Source organism: Hemicordylus capensis, chromosome 3, assembly GCF_027244095.1.
Source record: "Hemicordylus capensis ecotype Gifberg chromosome 3, rHemCap1.1.pri, whole genome shotgun sequence".
Classification (NCBI taxonomy): domain Eukaryota; kingdom Metazoa; phylum Chordata; class Lepidosauria; order Squamata; family Cordylidae; genus Hemicordylus; species Hemicordylus capensis.
Genome location: NC_069659.1, coordinates 118,448,838 through 118,468,546, shown reverse-complemented (window position 1 = coordinate 118,468,546; position 19,709 = coordinate 118,448,838). Strand labels below are relative to the sequence as shown.

Below are 19,709 nucleotides of genomic sequence, written 5' to 3'. Positions count from 1 at the left end.
AAAAAGCCTCTTCCAGGAGTCATTCTAAAAATGAAATCACCACTCTTCCTCCACCAGGACCAAAATAAAAGACACCATCACTCTGCTCCTGCTTGTGCTACTAACGGGGTTGCTGGAGTGGCAAGAGGGGGAGAGGCGATAGTCCAAAACTTTGGTTCAATTTGAAGGGACCCCTGCAAACTGGCCTGAAACAAATGTGACTGGTTTCCCACAGCATCACAGCAGGGGCCGCTCCAAAGCACAGAGGCAGCCCCAAATCAAAATGATGATGCTTCACACAGCCCTATTATTGGCTGCCATTCAGAGACAACTTTGTGAAGAAGCTCAACCCTGAAGCCAGAGAACTATTGAAGGGAGGACAAACTTGAGAGAACTATTGGCCCCATTCACAAGTAGAAAAGGAGGAAGGCAAAGGTGTGTCTGCAGGCCATAGGACCAGGTCTCCTAGTGAACAAACCAGAAGCTCCTATTCTGGCCTATTTGTGAAAGAAGGCTTTTTTGGCTGATGAAGGAAAGGGGGGGGGGGCAAGGGAAAGGAAAAGAAGCCAAAGGAAATAAGACTTTCCATTGGCTAGAACTGGATGGTTGTGTACTGATTTAAGCCCCTGTCTGAAGGTCAAGCTACATGATACATGCAATGGTGTGTTTCTTTCTCCTGAAAGTTTGTTTGTTTTAACTGAAAAGCAGACTCAAAGGCAAAAGATCAATGGGTGGAGGGGTTACTGAATGCTTTCCTTTCCCACCGTCCACTCAAAATAACTCTTTCTTTCCCCCCAGGGAGAAATACAGCTGGTGGGAAGAGTGTGCATGATTTTGAGTGGACAAATGACAGGAAAGAGTTCTCCACTCTTTGCTCTTCTGCCTCTTGACACTGCTTTTCAGTAGGGGGAACCAATCATGGCAGATTGGTTAAAATTTGAACTGAACTCAAACCAGACTGCGAGCTGGTTTGAGTCAAACCGGCCCCTGGTCTGGTCTGAGTGTCAAACAGGGCCGAACTGGTTTGGAACCAGTTCATTGGTTAGAGGGGACATGCCTATAAAGGGGAATATGGTCAGGAGAAAGAAACACACAGCTCTAAGTATCACCTCGAATGGCCTGCAGGCAGGGACTTAACTAGCACAACACCATCCAGCTCTGGCCAAAGGAGGGAATTCAGTGAACAAGCCTCAGCAGCCAAAAACACCCTTTTGCATTGACAGGCAAGACGTTTGGCCCCGATATCTCTCAGATCACCAATTCAAGACTTACTTCAATTCAAGACTTACTTCAGGCTCAATTTCTGACAGGAACCCAGGAAGTAATGTGAGAGAGAGTTCTGAAGCCTGAGGGCCTGTGTGTGTGTGGTGGGTGTTACTTTAGAGACATGACCTGTGTTACCGACTACAGACTGAAGTGACCTTGTATCCCTTTATTCTCGGTTAACAATAAAAATTTCTCCTGTCTCAGTTCTTACAAAGGAGCAATTATAGCCCCAGCAACAAAACTCAACTACCCTGCTGTATGGCTAACATACACTCTTATTCTCACTTTATAAAATGATTTCTTTCTTTCACAATTCTTATAACATGTGCTGCAAACATGCAGCAATGCTTTACTATACATCACTATATAGCTTGCCTTGTTTAAGGGCAAGCTGGGATTTTAAAAATATATGTGTGCAGCAGAACAGGCAAATCTTTACAGTGACTGACATCCAGACCAATGCTGCACTAGTACAAACATATTACTTTAGTGCAAGCATGTTGCACTAGCTAGTAGGGGTGTGTGAGCTGGCTCGGTTCAAAGGCTCAATCTCAGACCGGACCAGGTCCGGTTCAGTCTGAGGTCAAGCCTCGTTTGAGGGGAGCAGGGGACTTCCGTAATTGTAAAAATGCTTGTTTAAAATTATTTACTTACATGCAGCGGCCTCAGGGGGTGATGTGGCGGCTACAGGGGACTGCAGTGGCTCCTCCTACCCCCGCCCGCCTCCCGGGCTGGTTTGACCTGTTTTGGTGCTCTCCACATGACAGTCACTTTTTTTGGCTCCCACACATGCGCATGAGCCATTTGTGTGACCATGCAATTGGATTTGAACTGAACCGGTTTTGTACACATTCTTACTAGCTAGTTCCACCAAGTCAGGAACTTATGTTCTAGACTACTGTTGCACAACAGTGTGCTTACGTAATCTTACATAATCTGTTGTAATAAACTACATTTGACTTCTATAGGCTGCAGAAGCAGCATATGGCAAGACCTCCAGTGACTCTAGCATTAAACTCTTGGCTACCTCTTGGGCAAGGTGATTGAGAGGGTGGTGGCCGACCAGCTTCAGGCAGTCTTGGAGGAAACTGATTATCTAGATCCATTTCAAACTGGCTCTAGAGCTGGCTATGGGGTTGAGACAGCCTTTGTCGGCCTGACGGATGACCTTTACTAGGGAATCGACAGAGGGAGTGTGACTCTGCTGGTTCTTCTGGATCTCTTGGCAGCGTTCGATACCATCGGCCATGGTATCCTTCTGGATCACCTGGGGGAGTTGGAAATAGGGGGCACTGCTTTGCAGTGGTTCCGTTTCTATCTCTCAAGTAGATTCCAGGTGGTAGAGCTTGGTGACAGTTGCTCCTCAAAACGGGAGCTGTTATATGGAGTCCCTCAGGGCTCCATTCTGTCACCAATGCTTTTTAACATCTACATGAAACTGCTGGGTGAGCTCATCAGGAGGTTTGGTGCTGGGTGTTATCAGTATGCTGATGACACCCAAATCTACTTCTCCTTTTCATCTTCAGGAAATGGCACTCATTCTCTAAATGCCTGCCTACAGGCAGTAATGGGCTGGATGAGAGATAACAAATTGAAGCTGAATCCAAACAAGATGGAGGTGCTTATTGTGGGGGCTCAGAATCTGAGGGTTGAGTTAGAGCTTCCTGTGCTGGATGGGGTTACACTCCCCCAGAAGGAGCAAGTGCGCAGTTTGGGAGTACTCCTGGACCCAGGCCTCACCCTGGTATCTCAGGTGGAGGCCATGGCCAGGAGTGCTTTCTATCAGCTTCGGCTGATTCAACAGCTGTGCCCATTCCTCAAAGAGGATGATCTCAAAATAGTGGTGCATCAGCTGGTAACCTCCCAGCTTGACTATTGCAATGCGCTCTACGTGGGGCTGCCTTTGTACGTAGTCCGGAAACTTCAGTTAGTTCAGAGTGCGACAGCCAGATTGGTCTCTGGGGCAACCTGGAGAGACCATATTATGCTTGTTTTAAAACAGTTGCACTGGCTGCCGATATGTTTCTGGGCAAAATACAAAGTGCTGGTTATTACCTTTAAAGCCCTGAATGGCTTGGGTCTGAGATATCTTAGAGAGCGCGTTCATTTACATGATCCCCACTGCACGTTAAGGTCATCTGGGGAGGTCCGTCTCCAGTTACCACCGGTTCATTTGGTGGCAACTCAGAGGCTGTCTGGCTGCCAGATTTCTCTGGCTGGCTGCCAGATTTTGAACTAACTGATGTTTCCAAACTATCTACAAAGGCAGCCCCACATGGACTGGAGCGCATTGCAGTAGTTGAACCTAAAGGTTACCAGCTGATGCACCACTGTTTTGAGATCATTCTAATCAAGGAATGTATGCAGCTGTCAAATCAGCCAAAGTTAATGGAAGTGCTCCTGGCCATAGTCTCCACCTAAGATACTAGGGTGAGTCCTGGATCCAAAAGCACTCCCAAGCTGCATACCTGTTCTTTCTGGGGGAGTGTAATAGGGGTGTGCATTTTGGAATTTTCTTGTTTCGATTTGAATCCGAATCGAAACATCCCCGTTTTGTTTTGTACCCAAATTTTCTGAATCCCAATCAGCCCTGTTTTGTTTTGTAGCCATGTTTTCCGAATCCGAATCAATTTGGAATTTTAAAAAGGGTCCCAGGGCAAAAAGAGTGGGTGGTGGTGGTAGTGTCCAATGGGTGGAAGCTACCACCCAAATTTCAAAGGAATTAGGCAAAGGGCTGATTTTTTGTGTGTGTGATCTTTTTTTAAGTTTACACATCTTTAAGAAGTTTCCCATAGGGAATAATGGGGATTCCAGCAAATGTATCACTTCAAATCAAGGGGAAAGGAATGACCCAGAGCAGAGTGTGGTGGGTGGTAGTGCCCAATGGGGGCAAGGAAACTTCCAGAATTATTTCAAAGGAATTGGGCAAAGGGCTGATCTTTTGTGATTTGTTGAAGTTTACGTGTCTTTAAGATTTCTCCCACAGGGAATAATGGAGGTTTCAGCAGCCCCATAATTCCACTTGGGGGGGGCGAGGGGTTGTGTAGTGCACATAGGGTGCCAACTACCCCCATACCCACAAGCATGTGGCGTACTGGGTTTTGTTGTTTCTGAGGTGTTCATTGTAGATTCTCTGGTAGCATATGAGATTTTCAGTGAAAAACAAGAATCCACTCTCATATGCTACCAGAGAATCTACACTCAGAACACCACAGAAACAGCAGAACCCAGCACCCCATGGGTTAGCAACCCTTCCCCTGGCCAATGTGGGGTCAGTAAAGAGCGGGAAGAATCAAAAGAGCCAATGCGGAACAAGGAGGGAATTGTTAGCAGGTCAGCCCATGATTTAGGTCACCGATCAGAAGGCTGGAAGGGTGGAAATTCAAAGAGATGTCAAACACAAAATGGAGACTGACTCAGAGATCACCACAAAATGGAGGTCCAAAACAACAAAACGTTTTGTAGCCGAAACGGGCGTTTTGTTTTGTATACAAAACTTTTGGATCTGGAAAATGGGTGTTTTGTTTTGTCTACAAAACACCCGAAACAGGCTGTTTTGGGTACAAAACGTTTTGTATCTGAAATGTTTCGCACATCCCTAGAGTGTAACCCCATCCAGCACAGGAAGATCTAACTCATCCTTAAAATTCTGACCCCACAAAATGAGCACCTCCATCTTGCTTGAATTCAGCTTCAATTTTTTATCTCTCATCCAGCCCATTACTGTCCGTAGGCAGGCATTTAGGGAGTGGATGCCATTTCCCAGTTGTGATGATAAGGAGAAATAGATTTGGGTGTCATCAGCATACTGATAACACCCTGCACCATATCTCCTGATGACCTCACTCAGCGGTTTCATGTAGATGTTAAAAATTAACTCTGAAAAGTTCCCACTTCTTTTAATTAATGAGACAATGAATATATACTAATTATTTTTAAAAAATAAAGATGGAGAGTCTAACTGAAACGAGGGAAGGGGCAAGACTTGACAGCTGAACCAGCATTTAGTTCACTGGTATGTATTCCTGTCATTCAAATTGTGAAGGAGGAAACCAGACTCACACCATAGTTGAAGGACTAGCTGTGAGTTCTCCTTTCATGTTATGTCTGCCTTCAACCTAATTAACAAACAGTATGGCTGATTAGACTTCTTTTGTTTTAGTGAACTTTACATCCCACGGAAGAGCCATGGCTGTATGTAGATGTAATGTGATGCTTTTATAAAAACGGTTAATTTGATATGACTGAAATGTGCTATGAGGTTGATGCTTAATGCTTCTCTCTGTTCTTCTACTACCCCTAGTGTAGCTTTCACAGAGCCTGTGACTGGAAGACGAGAAGGCATGCCTTCAGCTTTCCCTAAACAGCCTAGAGCTGACTCCATCATGCTATCATCCCACATTCACTCTGAATCAAAGGTGCCAAGTCAAAATCAAGACTCTTTTGATGTTCTCAAAGTCAACCAGTCAGGTGGGGTAGAGGTTAGTTTTTGGCCATATGATATGATGGGAGGAAGCCTCAGGATGCCACACAACAGAAAAGTTTTGCAACGTAGAAGCAGTGTTGTTGCAGAATCTACAGGCATTGAGATGTTTGAGAAGAAGAAAGCCGCAGTCGATTGGATAAGTACAGATATCACAGAAGCTGATGATTCAAAATCGGAAAGAAGAGGAGAACTTCCTCTGGGCAAAATGTTATCAAAAGGTTATTCTCAAAGTTCGGTGAATGTCAGCATGAACAGTAAAAGCTCTTCCAACTTGAGCATCATTCAGAAGGATTCTAAGCAGTATAGAACATTGCCCTTACGCAAGCTAGATGCTAGCAATTGGAAATGCCATGGTCCCTTTAGCTATTGTTTCCTAAAAAGAGGAAATGCTGAAGATGACGACGATGAAGATGAACACAGAGAAAGCACCCAGCTCTCATGCCTCTATCAACCTGCCATACAGTGCAAGGTAGCAGAACTGTCTAGTCAGTCTTCTTCCACAGGAAAGGAAGAAAGGAAGAAAGAAGAGGAACAGCCCCCCAGAGATGCAGGAAACAGTCCAAACAAAAAGAGCCATCCTGAAGACCAGGATGGTACAACCAATATGGATCTCAGTGACTTGTCCTTCGATGCACAAATTGCAAGACTCAGTGTAATGAAGGAGAAGAATTATGCAGTGCCTGATGGATTTCTTGCAGCACAAAAGGATGCCAGTGAGCTACTCTGTTTGGTCCGATCTAGTGCGGGGAAGAGGGAGGATCATCCAGAAACATATGACCTTAAACTTTCTCAGTACAAACAACTGTTATCTGTAGAATCAAGACAGTTGGGAAGTGCCTGCAGGAAAATTGCCATGGCTGAAAAAAGCCCTGAGGAAATGCTTGTTGCTATGACTTCTAGCTTTCAAGTACTCTGTTGCTTAACAGAAGCCTGCATGCGTTTAGTTAAAATGATGAACTCTGAAACACAGCAGGAGGAAATTGTAGCTAAAATAGATGAGGTTGTAATAAACTACATTTGTCTTCTACAGGCTGCAGAAGCAGCATCTGGCAAGACCTCCAGTGACTCTAGCATTAAACTCTTGGCTCGTCATTCGACTACCATGGCCACTATTGTAAGCACACTAACACGTTCTCTTAAAATGCTTTTAAATAAATAAATAAATAAATAAAAAGTCACTTCATAATCTACCTTTGCAAAGCCATACATAAAAAAACCTTTTATTTACTTATATGTGTATGAACTAATGTTAACAAAATCTGTTCTCTCCTCAGATATTTTGTTATTTTATATAAAATAGGTATGAGATTAAAAAAGAATCTATGAAACTGACAAACTACTGGCCAGTTCAGTTGTTCTGTTACCTTAAAAAAGAGCATTTGGACATTTGGCTTTTTCATAGTCAAATATACAAGTGTCCGTTCTAAAGACTGCAGTGCTAGATGAAATTCTTCCTTTCCCCCTCCAGGTTTATACTTGGAAACTATACTATTCTTGTTTAGAACTAAGAAATTGAATCATAATGTATAAAACAGTATTTAATGTTTGAATTATAATTTTTAAATTATTGAAAATAGCAAAAATACATTTTAAACCCCAGAGACTATTATGACTTATTAGAGATTATATATATATAGATATATATATATAAAATAAATGACTCTTTTGTTCATATTTCTTGCTTCATGTATCTTTTCCTGGGGGGAAATTCCTCTTGTGAAAATTAAGGGAAGTCTGGCTTTGCACCCAGATTTATACATTGATGGGCCATTCTTCTCCCTGGGGCTCTTGTCAAAGCAGTGGCTTGAAATATTTCCACAAAATGATTTTGGTTAAAAGGCTGTATTATGATAGCAAGGCATGAAAAAGGAAATGAAAAGTGTTCTATTTGAATCAAAAGGATCCTATATATCCAGCTCTTGGCAAATGAAAGCAAAATAATGTGTGTCATAAATAACTTCTTTCCGTAATATATTGTGTGCGAATAGTCACATGGATAGTTTAAAGAGAATGACTCCTGACTTTTATAGGCTTTTCTGGCCTCTCCTGGCTTTCTTATTTATCTGCATTATCTTATGGTCTTTTATACGCTTTGATCTGTGCATTCTTTTCCAAAATAGATAAAACTGGAGCTTTAACAGCCATAACAGATTTTTTTTACTTTCCTGGCAAGTCATCTTTCCTGTGAAACTGTGTGACTAACAATAATCCATTATTATAGAGAATATAATTTCAGTAGAATTCTAAACGTCTGTACAAACAGTCACAACCCTTTCTCCAGCTCATGACCAACAAGAACCTTATCCAAATATTAGCCAAATAATACTTAATTCTACATTTACATTAGATATTTTTATTAACCTGGTACAGCTGGATCATTTCTACCATTAACAAATGCACCATCTAAGGTTGGTTCATACATACAAGTGGACATTTCTCTCTCCATATCACACAGACATGGCCATGTGGAGAAACATTGGTGAGAATGGAGGGAGAGGACACATTACTGCACAGAAACGACTACAGCATTTTAGTTGATCTACATAAACTTGTAAAAGACAGCAAAGATTGTATCATCAGAGTTGAGGATCAAACTGGATATTTATTATGAAGACTTATTTTTCTTCCAAAATCTATATGCACCCTTAAGTTACATGGCAGGCACTGTTTTATAGCATTTCTTGTCAGCTGGAATCTATCTTCAAGGTTTTTGGCTACGATTTAAAATGAGACTGCGCAACCCTTAGTTCTCAAGCACCCATATCAACCTTGCTCGTGTTCCCATTTCAAAGAGTTCCCAAAGACCTAGCTGCCACATTTCAATGAGCTTTGGTGACTGAAAGCCCTAGTACTGTAACATCTCACTGAAAAATAAAAGTGAGGGATTGTAGCACCTCTCTTGTGGGCGTATATATTTTCATAAACTTCTGGAGCCCTAAGCTAATAACATCATTTTAGCGTAACTTCAGACTAGGATAATGTCTATAATAAAGATGGATGTGGCATGTGGGGACAGGGAAGTCCTGTGTATTTGAAATATGTTGATATTAAAAATAGCTTACCCATGATATAAAGGATAGCTTACCCAGATAGCTAGCTATAGCCATGGTGCAATTCAGAGATGGCAAACTGGTGCTTATGGACTGGCCCTCAAAGAACTTGTACATAGCCCCTTGCAGCATACACACTTTAATCAAAATGGTGGTGTTTGGGGTTTTTTAAACCCACAGTTTAAATCTGAAGGAAAGGAATTTTCCCTCCCATAAGTGGAGCTATACTGTACACTTTACACTCTCTTCACATTTTACATGTAGTTACCAGGCTAACACCTCTTCTTACACTTTCTATTATAGTGTTTTACTACCCAAGAGTAAGCTGGAATATGTACCAAAATACACTGAAGCTCTTCTCACGATCCATGAGAAGAGCTTCTTCCGGGTCTGCGAGGTTAGCCCGCTCTCCCTGCCACTGGGGTGGCTGGATCAGCCGCCCACATGGCTGCCGGCTCTGTCACAGAGACAGGGGTTATGGGGATTGGGGGCCACGCAGCCCCTGGAAGGTCCAGGATGCCCTGTGTGAGTGTGCGGGGCATCCTGGAGAGACCCCTGAGCCCAGGAGGCTGCTTGCTTGCTTGCTTGCTTGCTTGGTCGGGGGTCTACTTGTGTGTCGCCACATGCCACAGTGACACACAAGCAACAAAATGAGGTTAATGGAGCACTTGCTCCATTAACCTCATTTAAGGGGATGGTGTTTTAGGCGGGCTAGCCACCTTGGGAGCACCGGGCTCAGCTGCGAGCCCGGTAGTTCCCATGAAGCGGGCTAAGCTCTCTTAGCACGCTTTCCATGGATCGTGGGAATAGCCTCACTCTCTGGGCCTGGACCATTGTTTGGGGAATAGAATGCTTCATCAAGTCAGAGTAATGGCTATAGGCAACATAACATAATATTGAAATTTTTTCTACTTCAAGCTTAAATACACTGTATGTGGTTCAATGGTGTGCATGTTGTACTCCAGTCAGGTAAGGGACAATTGTGTCATTTCATTGTTTATGCAGAAGGGAGGAGTGTAAGGACAAATCCAGACTTCTCCCAGATGCTCAACATTTTTGGCAATGGGTTTTATTTATTTTTTATTTGTATACTGCTCAAAACACAAGTCTCTGGGCGGTTTACAACAAAACCAAACAAATAAAAAGGTTAAAACATTACAACAATTTAAAATTTAAAAGGTTAAACTATTAAAAATCAAACCATTAAAACAGTATCTAATTAAAAGCCTGGGTGAACAAATCTGTCTTGACTGCATTTTTAGAAATTATAAGAGATGGGGAGGCTCTTATTTCAGAAGCATGTTCCAAAACCTCGGGGCAGCAATAGAGAAGGCCCATCCCTGAGTAGCCACCAGAAGAGCCGGTGGCAACTGCAGACAGACCTCTCCTGATTATCTCAATGGGTGGTGGGGTTCATAGCGAAGAAGAGGTTCTCTTAAAGATACAGGGCTCTAGCTGTTTAGGGCTTTATAGGTTATAACCAAGACCTTGTATTTTGCCCCGAAATTTATTGGCAACCAGTGTAAATATTTTAAGATAGGAGTGATATGGTCTCTCCGAGATGACCCAGAGACTAACCTGGCTCCTGCATTCTGGACCAACTGCAGTTTCTGGACTACGTACAAAGGCAGCCCTACATAGAGCACTTTGCAGTAGTCAAGTCTGGATGTGACCAGCAGATATACTACTGTTCTGAGGTCATTTATCTCAAAAAATGGACATAGCTGGCATATCAGCCAAAGCTGATAAAATGCACCTCTGGCCACCGCCTCAACCTGAGACACCAAGGAGAGGTTCAGATCCAGAAGCACCCCCAGACTGTGTACCTGTTCCTTTGGGGAAAGTGTGACCCCATCCAGAACTGGCAGATCAAAATCATCTCCTGAGTTATAACCCCACACAATGAGTACCTTCATCTTATCTGGATTCAGCCTCAGTTTGTTATCTCTCATCCAACCCATCACTGCGTTCAGGCAGGCATTTATGGAGATTATGCCTTCTCCTGATGCTGTTGACATGGAGAAAAAGATTTGGGTGTCATCAGCATACTGCTAACACCCTGTACCAAATCTACTGATGATCTTTCCCAGTGGTTTCAATAGGTTGCATCTTATCTTGGGTGAACAGAATGAAGCTCACACAAGGGATCATACCCACCCCCTCCCTCCACAGCAGTATCCTGCATTCCTCCAAAAAGCCTTTTCTGAGGGTCAGGAGATCCTCCAAAAGGGAGTGGGATGGTAGGCTGCAAGGTGGGGTGTGTGGGCAAGAATCTCCATAAATAGGAAAATGCACCTCCCACAAGCAGAGTAGGAGAAGGGAGCAAGCAAGGCTGAGTCTTGCCATTGTCACAAGAAACTATGATTAAATCATGGCTTCTCGTGATATGTTAATTGGGCTGATGTATGATTAGAAGCCATAAAATGAACTGAAGATTTCCCCTCTCTAGAAGTCTTAAACTACTGTAGAGGCTGGAGAGCCTTATGTTGGGGATTTTTTTAGCTCTGATTGCTTCCACTGATCACTTGGGCAAGCTGATCTTAAGGCCCTCTCCAGCTCTATGATTCTATAAAATAAGAAAATAAATCCTCAATTCTGTAGATATTTTCTTTTATTTGGAAAAATAAAGTAAGACCCAGAGATACACATCTAGAAGCATACTTCAGGTTTGTTAATTCATGACTCGGAACTCATTAAATCCAAGCCTTTTAAACTTCATATTATAATCCTATTCTGAAATATTAATATAATAGACTCACACTTCATTTCTTATATTAAGGATAATGATAGTAAAAAAATTGCATTGTACAAATGTGGCAGTCTTCACACAGTAATGCACACAAGAACCAATTTTTTTAGTCATGTATACAATTTAGATAAACATAAGCTGGATAAACTACTCCTCAGACAATTTTTTTATTACAGAATTCGGTTTTCTTTTTAATAAGATAGAATTCACATACTTGCGCAGAGTGGCTACTGACTGACATTTTCCCTGTTTTGATATCATCTCAGAGCAGAAGAACTATTAAATGGGGTTATAGCAAAGGTTTATGAAAGTAATAACATATAACATGAAGCATAAAATGAAAAACAAAATGTGTAATGACTCAATTACCTTGAGGTCTCTGTTGATTGATTACACTGAAATCTTCCATTAGAAGAACACATCTCTATTTGTGGGACTGTGTTTGTAGGCAGTGATTTAAAAATAAAATGGAAGTGAGGCTGCAGTTCTCCAAACCTTTGCACAGTCCTGATGTATGTTAGAACACACTTTCATGACTAAGAAGAAAGTTGCTGAGGTTCATGCTTTGAAACAGCCTATTCAGAGATGACGACCATGGACATTCATTCCAGTTGGAAGGAGTATTGGTGTATTACCAGTGAGGAGATAAACATTCTGCACGTGTTCAAGAACGTTATCATCTTTGACTTCAAATCATGCAGGGAATAAGTTCAAAACAGGTTCCAAGATTTAATAAATTTTAGAGGACTCATATGCCCAGAACAAAAAAAAGTATGGGTTGGCCCATTACAAAGATTTTAGATAGCAAATGAACATTTTTTTCTTTATCAGCTGAGGGTGGGTGAGATCAGATAAGCAGTGTATGGCTTGGTATTTATGACCTCGTGTGGAGGAGAACATGCAGAGCCTCTAACCATGGAGTTCAGTATTATTACCCCGCCACAAACACCTGGAAATCCAGGAAAGGAGAGGGGTCGAGTCAAACATGGATATAATTCCTAACCATGTGGAGTTAGAAACTACAGGCAAATTCCTTCTCCCATAGATACTGGTGCCATGCAGTATGCACCTACAATATAGCTCCTGACTGAATCCATCTAGGTCTACTAGTAGTTTTGGCATGACTGTTGAGTGAGTCAACAGCATTTCCCCGCCCACCCCCCCTTAATAATTACTCTACTAGACTATTGCAGAATTGTTTTCCTAAGCTTTATGATGGAAGGTAGAGAAAGATTTCATAGCAATACTGAAGATTTCATTCAGTCATTGGACATTTACATAGAGCTGCCTTATACTAAAGTCATGGGTACTTAAAGGTCAGAATGATTTATTCTTGACTGACAGTGGCTTTCCAGGGATTCAGGGAGAGGTCTTTCCCAGCCTCAACTGCAGATTCCAGGACGGAACTGGGATCATCTACATGCAGAGCATGTACCTGGCCACTGAGTACAGTAGTCCCTTCTGGAAAATATTAAAGAATAATGGTAGCTGCCTGGAAGAAAATTACTCAAAGAAATCCCATTTAAATTCAGCCCCTTCTGTAAAACATTAAAGAATAATGGCTGATATGAGGCAATCAGGGAGTCTGTGGGCTTCCCTGAGGCATCTGGTGGGCCATAGTGTCAAATAGGACGCTGGACTAGACAGGCCTTGGGCCTAAGCAAGCTGGGCTGTTCTTATGAGGAGTCCCATTGAAATTAAAAGGACAAGTTAGGCAATGCTTAACTTGTTCCTTGAATTTCAATGGGACTATCCTATTTCTGCACATATATTCCACATACTTGTATAGGGTTGCCAACATTGCGTGGACCGAAATCAGGACACCAGAGGGGGGGCACCTAGTGGCGGGGGCCCCTGGGGCAGAACTTGGCCCCAGGGTACAGCCAGGGCCTACGGAGCCAGCTGCTGCAAGGCGCACTTACCTGGTGGTGGTGGGTGGCTGCTGCTGCTGTGCAGTGGGGGAGCAGGGACAGCAGCACAAGCTCCACCCGCCTCCAAAACTATGACAGATTAAGTTGGGGCTGGCGTGCTGGGGACAGGTAGGCTGGAAGCAGGCAGGAGAGAAGGTGATGAAAGAACTCCTCACCTGGACCCTCATTCCTGCCAAATGAGGCAGATGGGGCCGATTTCAGGCCTCTACACGCGCATGTGCAGAGGCCTGAAATTGGCCCAATCTGCCTCATTTGGGAGAAGGCAGGTCTGGGTGAGAAGCTCTTTCGCTGCCTTCTCTGCTGCCTGATTCCAACGTCCAGCCCCACCCCCAACCTCACCTGTCATAGTCTGGGAGGTGGGCAGAGCTCTCACCACCATCCCGCTCTGCTGCCGCCACCACGCAGTGGCAGCTTTAAAAGTTGAAAAGAAGCCAAAGTTTTAAAAGTCAAAAAGTGGGATAAATTTAGTCCCAAACGGGACGAGCATTTCCCCAGAGCACATCACATGCAATGCAGGAAGGTTAGCAACCCTGTACTTGTATAACCCACATCCAAATGTCATCTTCAGAAAATTAGCATTTATGTTTAAAACAAAAAAACACATAGCCTGCAACTGTGTATTCCACACACCAGCATAGCTAATCTACAAGACAATTCTGCAAGAAAATGGGGGTGGGGGTGGGGTGGGGGTGGCAGGCAGGCGAAAGGAGGGAGTAAGTGAGAACACATTTGGGAAGAGGGAACTGTGGTGGCAGCATCACCAAGAGGAAGAAGAATGGAGCGGGCTAATTAAGATGTCCATGAACTGCAGCCTCACCATAAGGAGGAGGGAGGGAGAGATGAAAGATGCATCTTCCTGATTGCTTGTAGCAGCAATCACTTAAAAGAAACATACAGCTCAGCCCTGCATTCCTGAGAGGAAAGAGCCGGGAGGAACAGAAATGGTGCAGGCACAGGGGAAGCAGAAGGCTGAGGGAGGAGAGAAAATATTGGTATAATCCACACCCACTTAGATCTGGGGAAGATGGGAGTTGTCGTTCAGCAACATCTGGAGTACCACAAGTTGAGAACCCTTGCACGAAGCCATCCACATAACAAATGACACGTACAAATTTTTTGAAGTTTGACAGAGGAGTTTGTAAATTTTACGTTTCTGAAAACATACTTTTAAATGTTGAATAAATTAGTTATTCAAATCATCGTTTATCAAGATTTAATTATGCCATGTTCTTTATAGTCTAGCAATTATTTTGCAGTCCAAGAAGATAATGCATTTATTTATTTATTATATCTGTACACCACCGCAAACTTCTGTCTCTGGGCGGTTTACAAGATTAAGTCCCATTGCTAACTGTCAGAGCTCCAAGGTGCTGACTTCTATCTCAGGAATCTGGTATCTCAGGGAGCTTTCCCAGACAGTAGGCTTTACAGCGACACTTTACTGCAAGTTTGAAGTTGCCCAAAATAAACACTCTGGAAAAAGTTGATTTTTTTTTTTTTAACCCTAGATATAAATCGGGCTACACTCTAATCACAGTGAAAAACCTGAATTGTGTGTGAAGTGCTCCCTGACAGCTCGCTGGGACTTCGGGGTAAATCTGGCAGATATGTGGTCACATATCCTCCATTCTGGAGGAGATGTGAGCTAAAAGCCCTGTGTGAAAAACTTCAGGGAGATCAAGTACCTATTTCCCATATGAACTCCACACAGTATAGCACTAGCTAAGAATTTCTTGCTTCAAGCTCCATCGTTTTTGGAGGCCAGATTGGTCTCCTCATGTAGCAGGGCCTTCTTGAGTGCCAAAAGTGAAAGTGAGCTTATGAGATCACCCGGCATTCTCTGTGTGTATTTGTATGTGTCGGTCCGTGGGCCATGGGTGTGCCCCCCCTCCCCGCACTTCGCAGTGCCTGGAACACCATGAACCAAATTGGGTACAGCTGTAGGGATACCTCAATGGCGTAGTTTGTAATGATGTCATCCACCCTGCTTCAAGATGGTGGAAGTGTGAACATTTGATGCGCAAGTGGCTAACTTGTGGCCCATCTAACCAGTTTGAACCAAATTTGGTACAGTTCTAGTGAGTGATACGTAGGGACACCTCAACAGTGTCATTTGTGATGATGTCATCCACCCCAATTCAAGATGGTGGGCACGGGAATTTATTCATAAATGATCTAGAAGCAGGGGTAAGTAGTGATGTGGCCAAATTTGCAGATGATACCAAACTCTTCCGGGTAGTGAAATCCAAAACGGATTGTGAGCAGCTCCAAAAGGATCTCTCCAAACTGGGGGAGTGGGCAACAAAATGGCAAATGCGGTTCAATGTTAGCAAGTGTAAAGTGATGCACATTGAGACGAAAACCCCAAATTCAAGTATATGCTGATGGGATCCGAGCTGTCGGTGACGGACCAGGAGAGGGATCTTGGGGTTGTGGTGGACAGCTCATTGAAAGTGTCGACTAAATGTGCGGCAGCTGTGAAAAAGGCCAATACCATGCTAGGGATCATTAGAAAGGGGGTTGAAAATAAAACGGCTAACATTATAATGCCCTTATACAAAACTATGGTGCAACCACACTTGGAGTACTGCGTACAATTCTGGTCACCACATCTTAAAAAGGACATTGTTGAACTGGAGAAGGTACAGAAGAGGGCAACCAAGATGATCAGGGGCCTAGAGCACCTTTCTTATGAGGCAAGACTACAACAACTGGGGATTTTAGTTTAGGAAAAAGACGACTGCGGGGAGACATGATAGAGGTCTATAAGGTCATGCATGGTGTGGAGAAAGTGGAGAGAGAGAGATTCTTTTCCCTCTCACACAACTCTAGAACCGGGGTCACTCCATGAAATTGATTGCCAGGAGGTCTAGGACCAACAAACGGAAGTACTTTTTCACACAACGCGTGATCCACTTGTGGAACTCTCTGCCACAGGATGTGGTGACAGCCAACAACCTGGATGGCTTTAAGAGGGGTTTGGATGACTTCATGGAGGAGAAGTCTATCAATGGCTACTAGTCAGAGGACTGTGGGCCACCTCCAGCCTCAAGGGCAGGGTGCCTCTGAGTACCAGTTGCAGGGGAGTAATGGCAGGAGAGAGGGCACGCCCTCAACTCCTGTCTGTGGCTTCCAGGGACATCTGGTGGGCCACTGTGTGAAACAGGATGCTGGACTAGATGGGTCTTGGGCCTGATCCAGCAGGGCTGTTCTTATGTTCTTATGAGGCACAAGGGAGCTAACTTGTGAACCACCTAACGGATTTGAACCAAATTTGCTACAGGTGTTGGGGCACCTCAATGGCATAGTTTGATGATGTCATCCACCCCAATTCAAGATATGGGATGCGTGAATGTTTGAGGTGCAAGAGGGAACCGATTTGGACCAAATTTTGTATAGTTGTAGGGACATATAGGAACTCCTCAAATGCATAGTTTGTGATTATGTCATTCACCCTGATTCAGGATAATGGACACGTGAACATTTGGGGCACAAGTGGGCTAATTTGTGAACTGCCTAACTTATTTGGACTCAATTTACTCCAGTTGTAGGGATAGTGAAATGAAAGTAGGCAGATTAGTTCTTACCAGAACTTATTTATCTTCTGTCATGTAGCCTATTATGCCACATTAGCACTATGAGGCAAATACAGGTTTGGTAACCCCATGTTGCTTCATAACCTGTAGTTTCACCCTAAGCCCCATCTCTTGTGATACTTTAACACTTCCACCACCAGCTACCAGTGTCTTGCACAGGGAAGACCTCCACCCCAAGTTACTTTTACCTACTGCCTCCAGAATAGTGGGCATTGGCCTCAGGATTACTCCTGATGTTGCAGTTTCATACATGCAGAAACTCACTTGTGTGTTTTTAACACAGAGATGGCATAACAAGTATTATCTGTCTGAATGCAATGCCCCTTGGAGGCTACTTCCTCCTTTCACTTCCAGATGCTTGTATCAGGTCAAAGCAAGCATTTGCAATGCTGTCCTTGGATTGCAAAACTGCTTCACCTTCATACAAGTCTGTGGATCTGCATGTATGAAATCACCATATGAGAAAGCACCCTGAGCCACGTGACAAGGGTTCAAAGCTCTGCGCAGCCATGGGACAGATGAAACTTGGAAGATAGACCACCGAAGACAGGGGCAGGAGGAAGAGGGGGTGGAATTAGGCCCCCCCCCACACACACAAGTATGCTATGATTACATGCCAATGACAGGATACAGTTCCTTGGCAGTGAGCCATAAGAAGTCCCAGAGAGCTGGAGCGGGGTGGAATTGGCCAAGGGATGGCATTGTGGTGCAAGAGAGGGCCAGGAGAGGCAACAGACAGGGAAAGTGGCGTGGCTGTCTAGGCAGATGTGGCCAGGTCCCTGTGGGCCTAGGTCATCAAACTTACAATAAGCCTCCCAGGAAACCGGCCTCTGCATAGGCATATGTGGGGAGATGAAGGCTTTTGGCATAACAAGCTACTCATGCTGGTGGTTAGAGGCAGTACTGGGAGGTGAAGGTCATGAGGAAGGGTCAGAAAACAAAAGGAAAGGGCATTGTGCAAGCCAGACCATACCTGCCTCGTTGGAGAGATGTGCACAAACCGAGGTTCGTGCAGCAGTTCAAATACGAACTGGTTCGTGGTTCACAAACCAGTTTGTGCCGGTTTGGCCCAACCACAAACCGGTTCAAGGGTGGTGCTGGTGTTGGGGTGATGAAAGGCACTTTTAAAAGTGAGCAGAGCAGGTCCTTACCTGCTGCTGTGGCACTCTCGCAGCACCGGCATGCAGATGGTCTCTGTGTATGTGTTGAACCCATTTGAGTGGTTAGCAACACAATGCTGAGTGGGCAAGTGGCTGCTACGCATGCATGGAGGCCATGTGTGCCACCGCCATACTGCTGCTACGTGCAGGCTGTTGGTGGGAGTGCTTCAGCAGCAGGAAGCTGCATGGAGTGGCGGGCACACAGGTAAGGACCTGCTCGACTCACTTGTAAAGGTGCCACTCGCCACCCCTGCTCAAACCCATTCGTGGTTGGGCTGAACCGGCACAAACTGGTTCATATTCAAAGCACTGCACGAACCGAGGTTCATGTACATCTCTACCTTGTTGTTCATCAAAGGCAAAATAGTTGATTACTAGAGACCTTGGGCCTCTGCCTCTAATTCCCTAGAATGGACTTTCTAGGCCCCTTTGAAATGGAGCTGTCTCCCTTAGGTAAGGACCATTTCTTTCTAATATCTTTTGCCTTTGGGAAATACTGACCAACATCCAGTGCAGGATAATGTTGGCAGTGCTGATAGATCCACGCTGATCCAGGCTCGCAGTGAAGCACGGGCACTTTTGTGCAATACTTCAAGTAGCGCACCTATACTCTGCTAGTAGTACTAGTTAGATTGGAAACAGTCAAGCCACACACATTCAATCTTCTAGCACTTCCAGAATAAAGGTGCACTACTTGAAGTATTTTCTGCACTGGATGTTAGCCAGTTTCACTACTTATACAACTCCTGTAACTAGGATAATACATAAAAGAGATAATAGAATTGGAAAAGGACTGAGAAAGTCTTCGAGACCAGCCCCTTGCTCAGTACAGGAAGAAGAGTGCACAAAGCAGACTGATCCTCTGTCAAACAGTTCTTATGGTTAGGAAATTCCTCCCAATGTTTTGCCTAAATCTACTTCCTTGTAACATCAACCCATTGGTTATAGTCCTGCCCTCGGGAACAACAGAGAACTAGTCCATTCCATCTTCTGTGTGACGGCATATATCTTCAGATAACTGAGGACAGCTCCCCTTAGTCGTCTTCTATCTAGGCTAAAAATAATCAGCTCCTTTAGCTGTTCCTCGCAGGACTTGGTTTCCAGACCCCTTACCATTTTTGTTTCCATCCTCTATATCTTCATTATCTGCTTGGCCAAGAAATGATCAGTAGTACAACATTTAAAAACAGCTGGATGTGTTTAAACTGTAGTATCCTCCCGCACTTGAAATTCAATGAAAAAGACTCCCATTCTTCAGAATTTTCAGAGCAAGATTTAGAATACAGTATCATCTCCAGGCTCAGTTTTGAAACTGAAACATAACTAAGTTCTGAAGCCCAACATTTCATTACAGACTCAAGTCAGCCCTTTGCACCTCATACTGAAGTGAAACAGCTACAACCAATTATCATTGAAACAATTCAAAGAAAATTATATAACTTGCCAATAGGCACAAATTCTTGGTTTCCTTGCAACAATTTTAAACAAATGA

General features: G+C 43.8%; 1 protein-coding gene and 1 long non-coding RNA gene across 10 annotated transcripts in view; one reads left to right on the top strand and one right to left on the bottom strand.

Annotated features, from left to right (window-relative positions):
* FRMPD4 (FERM and PDZ domain containing 4) overlaps window positions 1-7,405 on the top strand; it is a 564,699-nt gene extending 557,294 nt beyond the window's left edge. For 8 of the 9 annotated variants that reach the window (XM_053312354.1, XM_053312353.1, XM_053312355.1 and 5 more), the window contains one exon: window positions 5,554-7,405. In XM_053312354.1, the coding sequence (XP_053168329.1) occupies window positions 5,554-6,890 (1,337 nt within the window). In that variant the 3' untranslated portion in view covers window positions 6,891-7,405. Of the gene's footprint in view, window positions 1-5,548 lie in introns of all 9 variants that reach the window. The other variant, XM_053312362.1, reaches the window with a different exon arrangement.
* The window catches only part of LOC128352116 (uncharacterized), a 66,926-nt gene that overhangs the window by 35,213 nt on the left and 12,004 nt on the right, over window positions 1-19,709 (bottom strand). The gene's annotated exons all lie outside the window — the stretch shown is intronic.